General features: G+C 36.8%; 1 protein-coding gene across 2 annotated transcripts; it reads left to right on the forward strand.

Moving 5' to 3' along the window:
• Positions 1 to 204: 204 nt before the first annotated feature.
• Positions 205 to 8,085, forward strand: LOC113347626. Of its 2 annotated transcripts, XM_026591304.1 has the most exons (17): positions 205 to 533; positions 642 to 813; positions 2,091 to 2,394; positions 2,525 to 2,607; positions 2,769 to 3,227; positions 3,331 to 3,438; positions 3,685 to 3,815; positions 3,887 to 4,019; positions 4,293 to 4,656; positions 4,761 to 5,266; positions 5,442 to 5,621; positions 5,700 to 5,858; positions 5,987 to 6,061; positions 6,216 to 6,408; positions 6,629 to 6,822; positions 6,891 to 7,109; positions 7,236 to 8,085. In XM_026591304.1, exons 1-17 carry the CDS (start codon positions 304 to 306, stop codon positions 7,851 to 7,853), a joined length of 4,128 nt encoding a protein of 1,375 aa, XP_026447089.1. In that variant the 5' UTR covers positions 205 to 303; the 3' UTR covers positions 7,854 to 8,085. The 2 variants fall into 2 exon arrangements, with proteins under 2 accessions (XP_026447089.1, XP_026447090.1); XM_026591305.1 differs by lacking the exons at positions 205 to 533; positions 642 to 813 and having other exon boundaries at positions 2,178 to 2,394; positions 2,518 to 2,607.
• Positions 8,086 to 18,924: the final 10,839 nt, after the last annotated feature.

Here is an 18,924-nt window from a genome sequence, read left to right on the forward strand (position 1 = left end):
GGTTCAGCTGATAAATTTTCAGCGGAATTTAGACAGATGTATGCCTCAAAACAGGTTTCGACGGTAGTAGTGTTAGCGCTAAGGAGCCCAGGATAGTTTCTCATCAGGCCCAAGCCGCCCAACTTCTCGGTGAGTCCTTGACTGATCAGAACATAACTAGTCATTTACTACTATACCCTCGAGGAAGCGGCGAAAACGTTCTAAAACCCGCTTTCATTCTCTTCCTTCCCCGAGTCCTTTATTTCTCAATTCTCAGGCAAAGAAGATAAACCCCTTTTTTCTGTTTGATGTTCACCCAAAAAAATGGAAGAAGAAAACTCATCATCATCAACTGACTACACCATGATCACTACAGAAGATGATGAAACCCTAAGTAGAGTTTTCTCTCAGCTAAAACCATACTGTTTACAACTTCTCCAATTTCTTCAAAACCCTAAAAACATTACAACAACAAAAGCAGCAGCAACAACAGTCTCTCAACTTCACGGGTTTCTTTTTCAATCTCCTCCTCATACTCTACAACCATTTCTTGAGTAAGTTCTTCAATTGATTTTGATTTTAATTTTGACCATTTTCTTTTTCAATTTTGACTTGAGTCAATCTTCTGTGCCTGTAAATTGTTTGTTTCTTTGTTTCTTCAGTTATGTGTTGTTCCCATTACTACTGCTTCTTGATGGAGCTGTTGCATCAAGATCATCACAAGAAGGGAAATCAGGGCATATGCCCCATCCAGTGAATGATAGTATAGCAGAAGGTGTACTTAAGTGTCTTGAGGAGATTTTGAGGAAATGCCATTTAGGGTCTCTAAATCAGGTATTGAAATCTCTAATTACATTGTTGAGAAGTCCCTTTGGGCCACTTATTCTGTTAATTTTATTATTGTTATCCAATTTTTGTATTTTTGTTATGCCCTAGAGACAAATAATGCATTTTCTTATGCCTATATATATTGAACGGAAGCCTCAAGCAGATTAATATCAAATGGGTCTTGTGTTGAATCATGTTATTTTTTCTGCTGCTCACAGTATTAAATTCTGTAATTACTGCATTTTTCACCTCAACATTTTCTGAGCATAATTTTTGGCCATAGTGAACAAAGATTACATCAGTAATATGTTGGGATTAGTGTATGTCGAGGTATGGGAAAAGGCAGATTTTATTGTGGCTCATCAAAACAATAAGATTTGCATTCTTTGGAAAATCTAACCGTTAGGTCTTATGCATATTTCCTTCAGTGCATAAATGAATATGTGAAAAATGGTAAATAGACAGGACACTTTTAAGGATGGAAGTTTGCATAAAGTGTGTAAGGTTGCCGACATATATGGTTGCTGTTCTTTTTTGTTTGATAGTATTGAATTACATTGTTTAGTTTGGTTAGGGTCAACGCGGGGACTTGAAGCAGTGACTTTAAGTATGAGAGTTAGCCGCCCCTGGGAAACTATGCTGTTACATGTTGATTGTGAGATAGAATGTGATATTTTTTTAGATAAGTCACTTCAAGAATAACAAGAGACTAAAGAGCCTTATGAGGCCCTTACCTTAAACAAGCTTTTTAGATAACATCAATGCTCTCTTCGTAAAAACGTCCCAATTTTAGTGTTAGATCCCTGACATTCGAGCAACAAACCTTCATTTAAAACTGTGTTTCTGTGGCTGCAATGGACCACGAGACTTACCAGTCTTCGAAGTATTACCATCAACATCTAGATGTGAATTGTTGAAGAAGGATGTGGTTAGATAGCAATTCACAGTTTAAAATTTCATTTAATATTGAATTCCAACATCTGTTGGAACTTGGAAGTTACTAATTGATGCAGGGGAAAGTTATTTGCGTTCTGTTGTTGCAGTTTTGCGTATTATTCGTTTATCTTTGTTTGTATCCCTAATTTACTGTTTTACTTCTAAAACCAATACTGAAAATTGACTTAAAATGCAGACGTTGAAAACCTTGTATTCTGATATGTACATCTTTTGAGATTCTCTCTCTTTAATAAGTTTTGGTATATATTATAGATATGCACCCCTTCTATTAGTGTTTCTGTTTTTAGGTAGGTGCGTGACCTTTGTATTTTTTTTTTTTTTTGTAGATGATTGTAGTGCTGAAAAAGTTAACTTCTGGGGCATTGCTTACACCATCTGAAAGTTCTGAAGAATTTCGTGAAGGGATAGTTAGATGCTTTAGAGCTCTGCTTCTTAGGCTTCACACCTGCTCAAGTGTGTCTTGCATATGTAAAGAGATTCCCAGCCTGCCTGCTTTTGCAGAAAGCAGCATATTCCAAACACCCTTAGATTCTAAATCAGAGCCAGATGAATGCTTGCTTGCGTTTCTTCAGTCACACGACGCTTCTGCTGCTGTTGGTCATTGGCTCTCACTTCTTCTCAAAATATGTGGTAATTATAAGCCGTAGTTTTTCTATTGTTTGTGTAATTTTTACATGGATTGGTCTTTCAGGTTTCAAATCTGTTTTTCCTTTTCTGGCTAGTACTGTTCTTGATTCTAATATGAATTAATAGATTGCAGACACTGAGGCTAAGCGAGGGCACTGTGGAAGTGCAAGGCTCCGTGTAGAAGCCATTTTAACTCTTAGAGTGCTTGTTGCTAAGGTAAATTGCAGGATTTTGTATCATTTTTTGCAGATTTCATCTGCTATTTCAGTTTTTCTTTCTAGTTTGATAAATTTTTATTTCAAGCATGACTTTTGCTTGCTTTCATACAAAAAATGACGGATGCTTTTGTGCTTTTTAACTAAATGGTGTACTTCTAGGTTGGGACATCAGATGCTCTAGCTTTCTTTTTACCTGGTGTTGTCAGCCAATTTGCAAAAATTTTGCATGTCTCGAAGGCAATGATAAGTGGTGCGGCTGCAAGTACAGAAGCAATAGACCAAACGATAAGAGGGTTAGCAGAGTTTCTGACGATAGTCCTCAAGGACGAGGCTAATCTTTCTGGTCTTGGTATACCTGTAAATGATATTTCTAGTCCTCAACCAAGCAAAAATAAGTCCAGCCAAGTGTTTCTGGAGGCACTTCGTCACCTTCCAAACACAGCATTAAAAGAAAATTCCAGTCGCCAGATCACTTGTACCAGTGTCTCCACAATTGAAGAGAAGAGTAGCTCTGATTCCTGCAGAGACGTACGATCTTTATCTGTTAGACGTACAAAAGACTGGATTGAGCAAACATCAGTGCATGTGGATAAATTATTATCTGCAACTTTTCCTCATGTAAGGCTCTTCATTGATAACTCATTATGCCCATGTTTATTGAAGCCTACGTATGCACTATCCTAATTTGCGGTACACAAACATGTCCTTGTCTTTTTTGCAGCTTTGTGTGCATCCTTCAGAAAAGGTTAGACGAGGACTTGTAGCTGCTATTGGAGGACTATTATCAAACTGTAGTTTCACGATGAAGACTAGCTGGTTGATGCTTTTGGTGAGCTAAAATTATCTACGAAATGCATCTGGATTTTTGGGAATAAAATATTTCTGATGTGAATGGTTTTACATACTCAATCTCATTAAACAGACCAAATTTAAAATGTTCTAGAACCACCCTTTACTCGAAGGACTTTGAGACTTGCAGTAATTGTCAAGACCAGAAAATCATGAGTTATGTCTCTCGACTGAAAAACTCCTTAACCTTTGAGACTAATGTTTCTCATTGTAAACTTTATTGCAGGAATGCTTATTTGTTCTGGTTTGTGATGATTCAGATGAAGTGTCTGTTGTCGCACAAGAGTCTATTGATTGTTTCCTCATGCTGGGTGAGAAAGAACTTATAGAAGGAGAAATTGCTGAGATCATTAACAGGTTGGTGTTCTGCGACTTACTTGGTCATTTTTTCATTGATTGCCTCAGAACTGAGTAAGAATCTGCGACAGGATGATTGAAAAACTTCCCAAAGTGGTGCTTGGAAGCGAGGAACCTATTGCGTTATCCAATGCCGAACGATTACTTGCAGTTATGTACTATGCAGGCCCTCAACTTCTGGTGGACCATTTTCTTCGATCTCCTGTAAGTGGTCACAAATTACACATATTTCCCAATTTCGATCGTGTCCTTTGTTTTGACATCATTACTACCAGGCCACTTGGGTTATGTATAGAAGCGCATTCTGTTCTCTTAATACATGACAGATGCACAACTTCAACCTCACTGAATCTTTCCTGCTCAATATTTTTCCCGTCATATTTCCTTCAAATGAAATCTTTCACTGAGCTAGATATTTCAGTTTGTTCCCATTATCAATTGTAGATGAGTAATTAATGTTTTATAATATCAACTCAGGTAACAGCTGCACACTTCTTGGATGTTCTAACTATCTGCTTGAGTCAGAATTCAGTTTTTGCGGGTTCTCTTGACAAGCTTATATCAGCAAAGCCCCTCTCAGCTGGATACTTGCACTCAATTACAGAGTTAAAATCAGGTTCCCGCTTGAACTCTTCAAATAGGACTGGTAATTATGAAGCTTCATCTAAGGTGTCTGAAATCCCAAATATTCGTGAAGAAGTTTCACAAAGTTCCCATGGTATTCCCAGCCAAGATTATGAAATTCCACGGATGCCTCCTTGGTTTTTTCGTGTTGGTAGTCGGAAACTCTATCGAACACTTGCAGGGGTTCTCAGGCTTGTTGGTTTGTCTACTATGGCAGGTTAGGTTACCTTAGTTTCAGCAACCAAATTTTGTCATTATGTATATATATGTGCCTGCTTACTGCGTGTTTTCTGATACTCTGTATGTGTTCCTGCTTATTAGATTCCAGGAGCGAAGTATCCTTATCTAATATCATCGACATTCAGTTGAATTGTCTGCGTAAGTTGGTTTCTGAGGTCCGAATGAAGAGATATTTTAAGGAGAGCTGGCAGTCTTGGTATACCAGAGGTGCCTTGGGACAAGTTTTGCGCCAAGCAAGTACTGCAGTTTGTATATTGAATGAAATCATGTATGGTATGTCAGATCAATCAATTGATGAATTTTCGAGAATGTTCCATAAGTCTAAGTTGACACATGAGGAACAAAGATCTATTGGTCAGTCAAATGAAGTAGTGAATGCTGTAATCAGCAAAGTTATTTGGAAAGTTTCCGAGGAAAAACGAAGAAGTGGGCATATGATTGATTGTGTTGGCAGTATTATACATGAATATCTGTCTACTGAAGTGTGGGACCTTCCAAAAGATCAGAAAGTTCCTTTTCAAGAGTTGGACAGTGAAGCTGAGGGCATTACATTGCATTTTATCAATGATACAACAATGCTGCATCAGGAAAGTACCTCTTCCATTTATTTAGTGACTTAAGGGTGTTCCTTTTATGCCAATCGGCAGAAATAACTTACTATGCCTCTTCATTCTCTCCAAACGGAGGGGTCGAAAGTCTCATGTCACGGTCAACAGTCAGTTTAATTATTCGTACTGATTGTAGTTTGTTTCTTCGAAACAGGTTATAGTTGAGGGAATAGGGATCTTCAATATGTGCTTGGGGAAAGATTTTGCTACCAGTGGATTTCTTCATTCTTCACTTTATTTATTACTTGAGAACCTTATGTGTTCAAGTTACCAAATAAAAAGCGCTTCTGATGCTGTCTTATGCTTAATATCTGCTTTATCTGGTCACCCAACTGTAAGTTCAATTATTAAATCGTTTGTTAGGTGAGTTTATATGGTTCCTGGTTGACGTTGGTTAGTATGTTTATGACAGGTCGGAGAATTGGTTGTGGCTAATGCAGACTATATTATTGATTCTCTATGTTGGCAACTCCGTCATTTAGATCTAAATCCCCATGTTCCAAATGTGCTTGCTGCTATGCTTTCATATGTTGGAGTAGCTCATGAGATTTTTCCATTATTAGAGGAACCGGTATGGTTTATAATGCTTAAATTCTGAGATTTTAGAGTTCCCATGCAAGTCACTTGTTTCAAGAATTTATATTTTCAGGTTGCTTTAACGCGTAACTGATTGAGTTCTGATTTTTTTCGGTTCATCAGTTGCGTTCTGTTACACTGGAACTTGAGGTTATCGGCAGACATCAGCACCCCATTCTAACTATTCCGTTTTTGAAGGTTGTTTCGGCATTCTATTTGCACATTTATCATTTTTTACGCGGATGGTTTGATTTTTTATTTTTTTATCAGCTATAATGTGTTTTTAAGTCATACTTTCTTCACTCTGATTGAACAATACCTTTTTCTCCAAAACAAATATTATCTTCTGCAGGCTGTTAGTGAAATTGCCAAGGCATCAAAGCATGAGGCTATTGGAATGCCCGGTAAATTGGAATCATATTCCATGTCTGTCAAAGTGAAGGTGTCTAATATGAAAAGGTCGGCAAGAAAGCAACCACAACGAAATCACATGTCACATGATATTGATGATGCCAACAGCGTTGATATTTCTTCCATGGATTCAGGTAATGGCTTTTTGGCACACAACTTCTCAAGTATTACCTTCTGGAAAGCATAACAAAGAGGATTGATGTATTAGTATTAACAAGATAAAAACATTCTGCTTCTTATAGACATCAACTTATACTAACACACTGTCCTCTAGATTTTTTTTTTATTTTTTTTTTAATTCTAATTGTTAGATGATGGAGGTTTAAATTATACTAACACGTGCTTAAGTAACAGAGTATGCTGATACCAACGGGGATGAAGTTGATATGGATCTAGAAAAGTGGGAGGAGATGCTGCTTAAGTTGAATGAGTATAGAAGATATAGAAGAACAGTCGCCTCTGTTGTTGAATCGAGTTTAAAAGCTGCAACACCTCTGCTGGCTTCGGTCAATGAAGCAACATGCTTGCTAGCCTTAAACATAGTTGAGGTAATTTTGTTTCTATATGAGCTGTACTCATGTTAAAGTTCTTTAATAACTTAGTTGCTGCATCTCAGGACGGGATTACTGCACTAGCAAAAGTGGAAGAAGCTTATAGGCACGAGAAAGAAACAAAAGAATCAATTGAACAGGCAATCCAGTTCCTGTGTTTTTATGATCTTCAAGACAATATGGATGCTTCTGCTGATGAAGGAAATGATGAGAACAGATTGCTTCCTGCAGTGAACAAAATTTGGCCTTACTTGGTCGTTTGCGTTAAGAATAAGAACCTTGTGGTAAGTAATTTCAAAACTTATTGTTTTCTTAACATCGCTAGTTTAGTTTTGCTTTTAACTGTCCCAAGCTACATACCAACTTGATGCAGTCTTCTAAGCTTAATTTATTATTTCGTATCTTGGCAGGCAACTAGAAGATGCTTAGGTGTCGTAAGCGGTGTAATTCTAATCTGTGGAGGCGATTTCTTTTCTCGTCGTTTCATCCAAGATGGGTTCCACTTCTGGAAATTATTAAGTACATCCCCACTCCACAAGAAACCAGCCTTCAGTGAGTCAAAAACGTCTCTTCAGCTTCCCTACAGGAGTGCTTTAACAAATCCAGAGGACTCTATTGCCGAATCATCAAGTCTGAAAGTTCAAGCAGCAGCTCTCGACATGATTGCTGATTTGGCCAAGAACAAAAGAAGTGCGTCAGCTTTGGAAGCAGTTCTAAAGAAGGTAAGTGGCTTAGTTGTGGGGATAGCTTGCAGCGGAATTCCGGGTCTTCGAGATTCTTCAACAAATGCAGTATTAGGACTCTCATGTATCGATGCTGATCTCATTTGGCTTCTCCTAGCCGATGTTTATTACTCCATGAATAAGAAAGATGTTCCTTCACCACCATCTGTAGATTTACCTGAAATCTCCCAGTTACTGCCATCTCCTTCGTCGTCAAAGGAATATCTGTTTGCTCAATATGGTGAGGTAAGTTTTGGATTTGGCATTGACTTTGCTTCTGTAGAAACTATGCTTCGGAAATTGTAGGTAAACGTTTTTCTTTTCCTTTAGCAAATGTACAGTTAAAAATGAGATGTAAAATTATAGTGAGCAGTTATTCTTTCATTTTTTTTATTTTATCATCACAAGTCAAGGCTGAATTACCGATGATGATTACTACTGCTTCAAGAATGTTATCTAAATAGAACTACTGTGGTGTCTCGCGAGTAATGTTTTTGAAAGTGATATTAAAAGGTAAAAACCCTTTCTATGGACGATACGAAGGTCATTCGAAACTCTCAGTGGGCCATAAATTTGCAGTTTGTAAATCTTCCAAATAGTGAAAACTACGGGGAAGTCCATTTTCAGTTTTTCTACACCGTGAAACCCAGGTACAGAGAAGTTTACGTGGACATCCTTTTTTGGTGAAAAACTTTCACCCAAACCCATATTTTATAAAAGTAGGTTAAAATATGTGAATATGAACAGAAATCAAATCAGCAGATTATCACGGATAAGAAAAATGGTTGGGAAGAAGCTTGGGTTTCTGTTGCAATTACCAGTTCTTGAGCAATTGAGAGGAAATTAAAGCTTGGGTACGATTCCATTCAATAACAGATCATCATTTGTCATTTTCATGGAAGCTAAGAATGTACCTCCTGCCACTTTACGGGACCTTGTTACAACAGACTGAGTTCTAGTTAAGAGAAATATGGTTTTATGCTAAAAACTATCATGTGGAATTGGAATCTTACAACAATGATTTGCTACTCACCTAGTTCGAGTATATACCTTCGATTTAGAAGAAGAAAATCAGAATACCTTCACAGTAATTAGCTAGAGGCTTATAATGAGGATTCTGGGGAATCGCTCTGAAGAGATCCTCTCTTGAAGTCCTGTACTCATTGTCAAGGAAGAAATCAAGAGTAGATCTATGATGATGATGACCGCCGGGCGATGACATTGTCATTGATCTCACAGGTGATAGAGATGAAGATGTAGAATTTGTAGGACTACTACTAGTCTTTCTTTTGAGTGACTTATTACTGCAAGGAACAATTGACATTTTAAATTTCATGGAGGTTTCTTTCTTTCTGATTGAGAGTGAGACGTGGTGTTGGGATTCAGAGTGAGAGGATGAGTTTATATTTTGATAAAGAGTGGGTATTTGTTGTTAATGAGGACAAGACAAAGTTTCAGTGATTGTTTTGCTTTTCATGATGCAGTGTGTTAAAGGAATTTGCAGACAGATGGGTCTTTTGTTTTTTATGAGCAATGAATAGAAGTGAGAAAGGTCATCAAATGCCATGGATGATGATAAATGATCTATCGGCATTTAGTGTTATGTTGGATGACGGTCTTGTAGACCCACGTTATGTAATTATTAAGGTAGGAAGAAGAGAGTATCAGAACGTGCAAGTGAACGAGTGAGTACTAGGAAGTGGGTCATTATCTTCCTTATTCAAGTGGCTATGCTGGGCGGACAGTGTTAGAGGTTATTGGGAGGAGATATTGATTTGATGGGAAGGAGAGAGTGAGAGTGGGTGAAGTCACTGCCAATGATTTCTGAAGCTTGAATCTGAGATGCTGATCTTGGCGTGAGTTGGTTGTGCTCCAGGTGTTATGCATCTACAAAAATTTGTTACATAACTTGTTATGCAGTCCCGAAAATGATTGCATAACACGTTATGCAACTATTGTTGTAGGTAGATGACAAGTTATGTAACCTTCTTTTTTTGGCATAACTTGTTATGCAGTATAGAGAATGGTTGCATAACACGTTATGCAGCTACTTTTTGTTAGTATTGAAACCAACAAAAAAAAAAGACTGCATAACACGTTATGCAGCTATAATAATATATGCATAACATGTTATGCAGTCGAAAAAATGGATGCATAACCTGTTATGCATCCGAAAATATGACTGCATAATGCATTATGCATCGTGAAAATTGTTGCACAATCTTTTATGCATCGAGAAAATAGATGCATAACCTGATATGCATCCGTAAATATGGATGCATACTGCATTATGCATCAATTTTTTTATGTACGCACTAAAATCAACCAAACAATGGTTACATAACTTGTTATAAATGCATAACTTTGTTATGCAGTGGAGAAAATGGTTGCATAATTCGTTATGCGTCTGTAGAATGTGTTATGCATCTTTTTTTGTGGCTGCATAATGGTTATGTATCAAGTTTTCGAAAATTTTTCCTAAAATGATGATCACATCTGATTTTTTCGTGATTTTTTTTTGTTGATATTCTTGTTTGTACTCATTGCGTAGTTCTCTCAAAAAGATTTCCAACGATATAAAATTTGTAAAATTCCAAGGCGCGGATTTTTAGATATGTTATATCCAAGTTGCGTTGCCAAATATATCCCTGATGCATAATCCTTCATGCAAACATTTTTAGTAATTTCATATAATTATGGGTGTAACGGAACTAAAAATTAATTGTGGGCCTGACAATGAAGATATCATTTTTTTTGGGCATGCGCCTAATTTTCTCTTCCAAATAAGTGTTATCACGTGTTCTGAAAACCGGGCCGACCTGGACGGTCAGCCCAATAAACCGGTGACCCAGTCACCTTTCCGAGCCGTTTCAACAGTGACCTAGTAATTTCATCAAAAACCGACTTATTTTGTGAGAAACGGTGACCCGTACGGGTTAATTCGTGATTCAACCGACCCTATCCGATTCAATGAGTTGATGAGAAAAATTATTCACCTATTCAATTCCAACATATCATCCAAACAGGGAGATAATTTCGTAGAGACATGGTGTAAGATGATTTTCAATCTCCTCCTCTCATTCTTCATCAAGCTACGAATCAAAATCACAAAAAAAATTTCTTCAAATCATATATCAACAGACACCCATATGAAGAAAAACAAACTCAATATAGATCCATGATAAAAGAGTTTATTTTATAAATTATTATTGAAAATTGGTTATCAAAACCTGGGAGAAGACAAGAAGAAGATGAAAAAACTATAAATTATTTTACCCCATATTTAGTTACAGAAGCATACAGGGAGAAAAGATGAAACAAGGAGACGAGAGTTTAAGAACTCCCAATTTTATCTTCTTTCCTTTTTATAATTAGTTTATGGTTTTGTTGACTTACAAGTAGGGCATTTGGACTTGGGAATAACTATCACCTAAACAGGTGTATGATCACGAATCAAAAGAGTTCTTTTTTTTTGTTTTCGATACTACGATGGAAGTTGTATGCTACCCTGACATTAACTAATATGCGTATGACACAGTGATCCTCGTTGAACCACCAGTCGAACCATATGATTCTTGACCCAATAATTTTTCTGGTTCGATGTCCAGGTTTTCAGAACATCAAAGGTTAGTTCCATTCCGTGCCACTTGTGCATTTGGATTAAGATTATACAGGAGCAAATTTAAGGGTGCGGTTCAAGAGCACCGAGGGAGGGACTAGATGCTCCTTAAATCACAAAATCAACGATAGACGCATTTATGTGTCTATTTTGTTCTCAATTATGTATATAATTAGTGCTCGATTTTGTATTTATTTTGGCTTTTTATGTCTTTATAAGTGTTTTTGGAAAAATAAGATTTTGCGGCGAAATTGGCTCGAAAAGTGTTTTTCGCGTTCATGGGAGGACATTTGCTATTCGGACCCTCACTTTGGATAAGGGGTAACCTAATTACTAAGGGGCATCTCATTTCCAGGCAGCTGCTAATTGCACTCCTACTTTGGATAGGGGGCGACCATCTTCTTCGTTTAAAAAAAACAAGATTTTGGCGGGAAATTAAGTTAGAAGAGTTTAGTCGTAGCAAACTTCCCTGGATCCTTTTCTGTTGAATATTTGTCGGATTTTCTTGTTGGATTAGGTTCATATGGGCCTGTGAATCTCAAACAGGGATGGTATGTGATTCATAGTTGGAAAACAAGCAAGTTTCCATGGTTATCTCGTTAAATCTGAGAGGTATTTGTTCTCGGATTTTTATTTCATTCTTGGAGAATACTTCCCATATTATTTGTTCCTCTATCTATGGAAAGAACTTAGATGAGAATACGCGTAGGGTGAAGAAAAAAAGAGAGTTACGTGGGTTTTAGATTAAAACAAGGCTTGGAGAGTATCACGGGATTTTGGTTGAATACATGGAAGTTACCGGTTGGAGATAAGGGAATATTGATAGTTGTTTGATTCGATATTACCCTTGAGAGAGTCTGGGACGTTGGATTACACTTGGAAGACGCGTGAGAAGCAAAACAGGGAGTGTTTGAAGCCGCGTATGAGGATATGGAAAGAATAGATAAAACCCATAACTTTGGCAAAAAGAAAAAGGAGATTTCTTGGAGATTAAATCGACCTGTGGGCTATAAAAGGAGTGGGGATAGCTCATAGAAGAGGGATGAAGCCTTTCAGAGAAGTTTAGAACACCACAGAGCTCCAGAGATCGAGTTGCAGGAAAAATACCTTATTCTGCCGCTGCTGCTGAAGAGGAAGAACACGAAGAACATTGACGCACAAGTATCTGTCGCAGAACACTATCGCTATTCAACAGCAGAACCCATCTATCGTTTATCAACAGTAATTGCATTAGGTGTTTAGCTACTGTTTCCTCTTTATAACAGAGATTCTGCAACACCTTCACACTTACGAATCGGCTGTGTTATCACTTTTTCACCTCCTTGTACACTTTTGAGCTATAAAAACATACTTTGAGAACATGGTTAATATGAGGAGCTAAACCCCCATTTCTGAGGCGCTGGAGGAAGCTATTTTTCCAACAAGAAGTGGTATATTCTCTTTTATCTATTTATTGCAATTTTATTATGATTATTTGCCTTGAACTAATATCGAATATGATTTTTATTTGAGTAATTGTGATCTATTTTGATGGAGTATGCTTAGTTTAAGACTTTTGATGCTTCATACTTGGTATTTACAATTATTGCTTTTGAAAATCTACTTGTTGCAATAGTAAGAATCAAATTGAATGAGAAAATTGCATGAATACAAAGATTGGATTAAATCACCTTAAACTTGGAAAATAGTGGAATCTTAGCCTCAGTGTTCTTTTAATATTGATATCATCTTTGATTGAGTTTGCTACAACTTTTAGTGTGTTTTCTATTTTAGTTTTAGAATTTAAGTCTATATTTTATCATTCGCAAGTCTGAGAATCGAACCACTTTTACCACTATCTACAAAACACATCAATCAACGATCATAGCTTAATTTTCACTGTAAAGCCTGCATCTTGTTGGTTTGGATCTTACTCACATCTGAATGTGACTCGCATTTGACTCGAGCCGAGTCAGATCGTCTTCTTTTCTATTTTTTTCCTGATGTTTGATTCCATGATTTATGAAGGGTATACCACTATTAGCGCGGGTGATACCAATTCATCAATCCAACGGTCAGGATCTGTTAACATTTATTTTGTCTTATATGGATTGGTATCACTCCCAAGTAATACTGGTATCCCCCTTTATAAATCTTGTTTGATTCAAGATCTTACTCAACTCATACATATGATTCGTAAATTTTTGAGTTAGATATCATTTTGTACCTGACTCACTCAGTACAAATTTAACTGAAATAATTTTTTTTGACTCACAATCAAATATACCGAGTTAGATCTAGACATGTCAGGTGATTCATAAAACACAAAAAGCAACCAAAACAACCTGTTAGTTTGATAAAACCCGGCTATACATGTGACATCATTTCGAGGTTTAGACTTAGAACATAGATGACCAAAATTCAAAACCATGTGATTACTAATACCTAAAGTACTAATAGTGGAGCAGTGAATTACTGGGTCAGCTTCTCTTATGTGCAACTGGCTCCAATGACCTATTTATCTATATTTTTGTAGAAAGTCTTGTGATATTAGAAAGTAGAGAAGGAAACACACAATAGAGGGGAAGAATATAGAGAGATTTCTTATTCACGTGCATATTAGACAAACAGTAGAGCCTCTATTTATTGGGATAGAAACAAGGGAATTCCAATAATAAACGAGATTCACCCTAGCCATTCTTAACATATTTACACGTTTATAACACTCCCCCTGATGACACTGTGTCTAAGTTAATTACAAATGTACCAGGAAAACTCAAAAGAGAAAAACCAGAAATTGCATAAGCATGTAAAGACTCGAAACAGTGTTGGACACGCAAATGTTGCCTCGTTAAAACCTTGACAAGGAAAACCCAGTGGGACAAAACCTTGACGAAAGAAAAAGAGTACAACGCGATAAAGACCAGTGAATGCACCTTAATTTGATGATGGCGCTCCCCCTGATAAATACTTCAGTCAAATCTTGGCGTGCAAATCCTTGAGTCGATACTTTCCAATTTTGAAAAACGAATTTCTTGAATGCAGAAGACTAATGTGCTTTCATGAAGATGTCGGATAGTTGATGAAGTATTCTTTTGTGTTGCACAAGCAGTATTGTCTTTGATTAATACTTTTGTAGAGTCTACGTTCTTATTCAACTTATAGAGAACTTGTGTGATGCAATCTTGTGATGATTTGATGAAGTCGTTGATGGGGTTTCTTCGACAAAAGAACCAAAACGTAGATACATTATTGTAAGTGAACAAAACGGTATTTTTGGTCTTACCTTATGTGGTTCAGAAGAACATCCAAATTTCAAGGAGATTGTTATGTTGATTTGGTCTGACAAAAATGATCTACTGAATGGTGGGAATCCACAAAATAATATGAATTAATACAACTCCCCCTTGGATGACCACCATGTTGAATTAAATTTCCTCACTAAAACCTTGTCAGTAAAACCCAGTGGGGAAAAAATTTGGACGAAGGAAAAAGAGCACAAATATCAACATTATTGAAAGAAATTTAAACGTCTACGAGATGTTGCGTCGTTAAAACCTTGTCAGGAAACCACATGGGACAAAACATGAAACGAAGGGAAAAGAGTACAACTAATATGAATGCTAACCCAACTATATGGGTTTTACAGAAGACAAGCATAAAAATGATAACTCTAGTCTATTTAATAGAGAAAGAAAAAGAGAATTTATGCTGCTAAAACATGGATTTTGTGTTTTTAAGGATTCCTCAAGAGACCTAAAAAGTTGATATCATCAACTAATTAATCCGTATTTTTGGTTTTGTAACAAATTTATAAAAACACATAACGGATTGTTAAGCCTGATATAATCGAGTCAGGTGGCTGCCATAGTATAATTTGAATCCTCTATAGATTACAAATTGAATATGTTCTCTGACCACATTTCTTGTGTGAATGCAATATGAATCCTTCAATAACTACGTACCACGCCAAGTGCATTATATAATGAGAACAATTATTGAATCAATCCTAGGGTCTCAGAAAAATAAATCCCTTGAAGCATTACAACGAACAAATTTCTCGTATAACAACGCAATATGACTAAACCAACCTGTAATTAATAGGCTTGGGACTTTTAAGGTGTTAAGTCTTGGATCCAAAATTGCGTTAATCGAGAAATCAATCCAAATTTAGTTTGGATTGTATGCCAATCTAATTTGGAATGTATTCCAACCAATCACACATGTCGATATTTCTCTGCAGAGGGGTTCACAACCACCATCATTTATTTCAGTAGTTACTATAAATGAATATTCGACAATAATACTAGCTTAGCTCGATCCCACGGAATTTCAAGTGTACGCATATCTTGAAAAATTCAATCTAGAACTGGTATCAGTGCCCTTAACGAGAAAATAAAGAGATATTGATTTGAAGAATATGAATTGTGTTTTGATATACTCTATTGGAGCATTATTTGTAGCATGTACCAAAAAGCTACATACTTGCTAGATATGACTGAGTTGTCCTCTTCAAGAGAAAACTAATACCAACTGTAAATGGTAAAACGATATACCATTATGTGGAAAATCCATCGTGTAGTAAAAGAATAGTTTTCGTAAAGAATAGAAACCAAATGCAAATCACACGATCATTGTCCAATGGACAAAGATACAATATTAACTGGACGGAGGTTTTTCAAGCATGCACGTGATTAGTTACCGTAAAAATAATTAGATTATGGATTTTTTTTTTCTTTTTTCTATTAAAAGATGAAAGGAAAATCAACTTATTCCAAAAAAAATTGATCACCCAGATCGATCCCTTAAATATAGACCATATCTTGGCAGGGTTTCCAACGGATTTTAGTTATACTCGCAAACATAACTCCGAGAGTTGCATCAATTACTAGATTTGTGTCGGTGCTACGCACCGGGCATATTTTCTCTTCTAATTTGGTGTGCGTAGGGCTTCGCCCCGTCTCGTAGCCATGTATTTTTGATTTTGTATAGGCAGGATTTGGCCCCGCCTCGTTTTGATCCATTTTTGATACGGTGTGCACGGGGCTTCGCTCCGTCCCGTGACGATGTGTTTTTGATTTGGTGTGGCTATACATTAAACAGGTAGAAAATATGACCATATAATTTGATTTGATGATGTGTTTTCATTTTTTTTCTTTTAACTTGGTGTCGCCCCATGGCAGTGCATTTGTGATTTGGTATGAGCGGGATTTCACCCCACCCCGTGGCGATGCATTTTTGATTTGCTATGCCCCGCCCCATGGCGATATATTTTTGATTTAGTTTAATTGCAAAATAAAATAAAAACTATAATAGTTACTCGATTTCCAAATTGCATATGACTTCCATAAAATTCCAAAGGTAGGGTTAGGTTTTGCTTCTTAATTTGTAAATTTTGAACCAATCATAGCTTGGTTGACAAATATCCTCACCAAAATATTAAATTTGGTTTTACGCATTCCCACACCTTTACACCTGTTTAGAATCATCCATCACTGGTCCACATTCACAACGCTCTTTTCATTGTCGAAGAATAAGTAAATTTCTTACACGTTCCAAATTCTATAGAACACTAATATGTTGGACGCCACTTGCACCCAATATTTGTAGTTAGCTTTCCAGGCGATTGTTATCTTCCCTTGTCAAGTGTGTTGTTCAAGTCGTGCCGTTTGGAACCCACACCTCCCCATTATGAACAGATTGTGATGGTCTTCTCTACAACCACCACCTAGATGTGCCAAAACGATGCTCCTTATCGGTTGTAAACAGCTGCTACATGTCTGAGACAACCATGGCAATTTAGTGGAATCCAGATGAATATCACTCAGGAACGCTGGGCGTCCTCTGCTCATCCCCTGTCGGTTACAAATATTTACATGTCATAAAATTCTTTGTCGGTCCTCTCTTTTCCACTTATGCTTTCAATTACCCCACACTTCAGTTTCGCCCTCCATTATTTCGGTTATGATTACTGTCTTAGCTGGGATTCCTGTACTTTTCCTCACTTCTGATCCTCCCTTCATAACCGAATTAAGAATTATGATGTTAGTTCTCTGCAATGTAGATAAAAACATTGTTGGGTAGATTCATTGCCTCCGAATGAAATAAATATACTTCCACTGAATTATAATGTCCACAATACATCATATAAAAATATGACAATTCAAAAATATATGAAATACCATAAATCCAAAACTTAAGATGAAATATATCACGGAATACACATAATTGGACTCCACTTAAACTCTTATTAATAGTCACCAAACTTCCAAGGACAACCAATATGTCTCACAACGCTTGAAGCAGAACTGTAACTCCTTTAGTCTTGAATGGCCGAATGAATTGTGTGCACTTTGAGAATAGCTGATAATATAATAGACAAACTTAATGGAAGTTACGGAACAAAATTAGTGATCGTAAGAACTAAAATAAATACCCAGTGGCACGAAAATAAAGCGACAAATCATGAAACCAATACCTGTGCAAGATCCTTGAAATCATCCCTGGTATATGCAGCTGATTGCAAGTTAGTACAAAGCAATCAGCTAATTTCAGAAACTATCTCCATCATGAATCAAACACGGATTCTTGGGATGTTGGTATTTGGTTCTGATTTGTGTGCATGCAATGAATGTGAATTTAATGACCTGCAATATTTTATTTTATGAGCAAAGTATACATTACCGACAAAGAATGTGACCATCCAGATTAATTTTAAGTGATGGACAAAAGGAAAAGAAAGTCATGGATAAATCTATCGCAAATACTTTTTTATCCATTTAAACTTCAGCGGTAGTCTCTCTCTGTCTTCAGGCTACAAACTGTTCGCGGCTACAACTGTTTGTGGCTGCATTGCAAGGTTATTTGGTTTTTGGTACTCAGGTTTTAACCAAAATCTGAATTTGGTCTAACATTTGTCCAGTCTTTGTGTTTAGTCTAAAGACCAACGTGGTTCCACGTTGACCAGAAATTAATTAAAGAAAAAATAAAAAATAAAAAGAATTATATTTTTAGTAGAGTTTACCATCTTACCCTTCACTTTCCTATAAACATTCATTATCTTAACTCTAACTCTTTCTCTTCAAATCTTTCTTCCGCCCGACGAGAGGTGGCTGTATACTGTGGGTTGAGAGTTAGATGAATTTAAGGCGGAGATTGGGTTCTAAGGTGACTGAATTGAAGTTACCGCGAGCTGAGAAGAACAAGGATCCAAAACTGGTGTGTTTGAAGCAGAAATTGTGGGAGAAATTGGAGAAATTGATGATTTAGGGCTGTCTGGATCTGTTTCGAAATTGGGTGCATGAGGAGCAAAATCAGATGAGATGCTGCCAAGTCAGGGAAGAATGGGTTAGCTTGGATTCGAATTCGAAGTGGATTTGGGTATGTTCTGTTGCTGGATTAGTGACATTATGATTGGGTTTTGAGTATTAAGATTAAGAGATTGAATGTTGACCGAAATTGGCAGTATGGGTTTGAACTGGTACTGTTTGCTATTGATGGAAGAATGGGTGTTGATATTTCAAGCTGAAAAAACCGAAATTGGTTGGTGTTTGGAATCTTCCAATAAATAGTAATTGGATGTTATAGTCTCACCCACGACGCGATCAAGCAACTCAGAAGGGATATCACCATCGAGAATTCCAACAATGAACTTAATACATACAGTTGTTGTCATGGGCGGTGAGTTCAAAGATGCACCATCTCCGAAACTGAGGTTGTTATCTTGAGCAAAATGTTTCCATCTTAAATCAAAGGAATAGCCGGTATAACCTCTCCATC

Source organism: Papaver somniferum, chromosome 2 (assembly GCF_003573695.1).
Source record: "Papaver somniferum cultivar HN1 chromosome 2, ASM357369v1, whole genome shotgun sequence".
In the NCBI taxonomy this organism is placed as follows: domain Eukaryota; kingdom Viridiplantae; phylum Streptophyta; class Magnoliopsida; order Ranunculales; family Papaveraceae; genus Papaver; species Papaver somniferum.

Excerpts from the sequence above, each read along its gene's own strand:
- LOC113347626 (XM_026591304.1), top strand. The coding sequence starts at position 304 with ATGGAAGAAGAAAACTCATCATCATCAACTGACTACACCATGATCACT. Across the intron at positions 3,439-3,684 it reads CTAGCTGGTTGATGCTTTTG|GAATGCTTATTTGTTCTGGT; the intron begins GTGAGCTAAAAT and ends ACTTTATTGCAG. Across the intron at positions 5,859-5,986 it reads TTCCATTATTAGAGGAACCG|TTGCGTTCTGTTACACTGGA; the intron begins GTATGGTTTATA and ends TCGGTTCATCAG.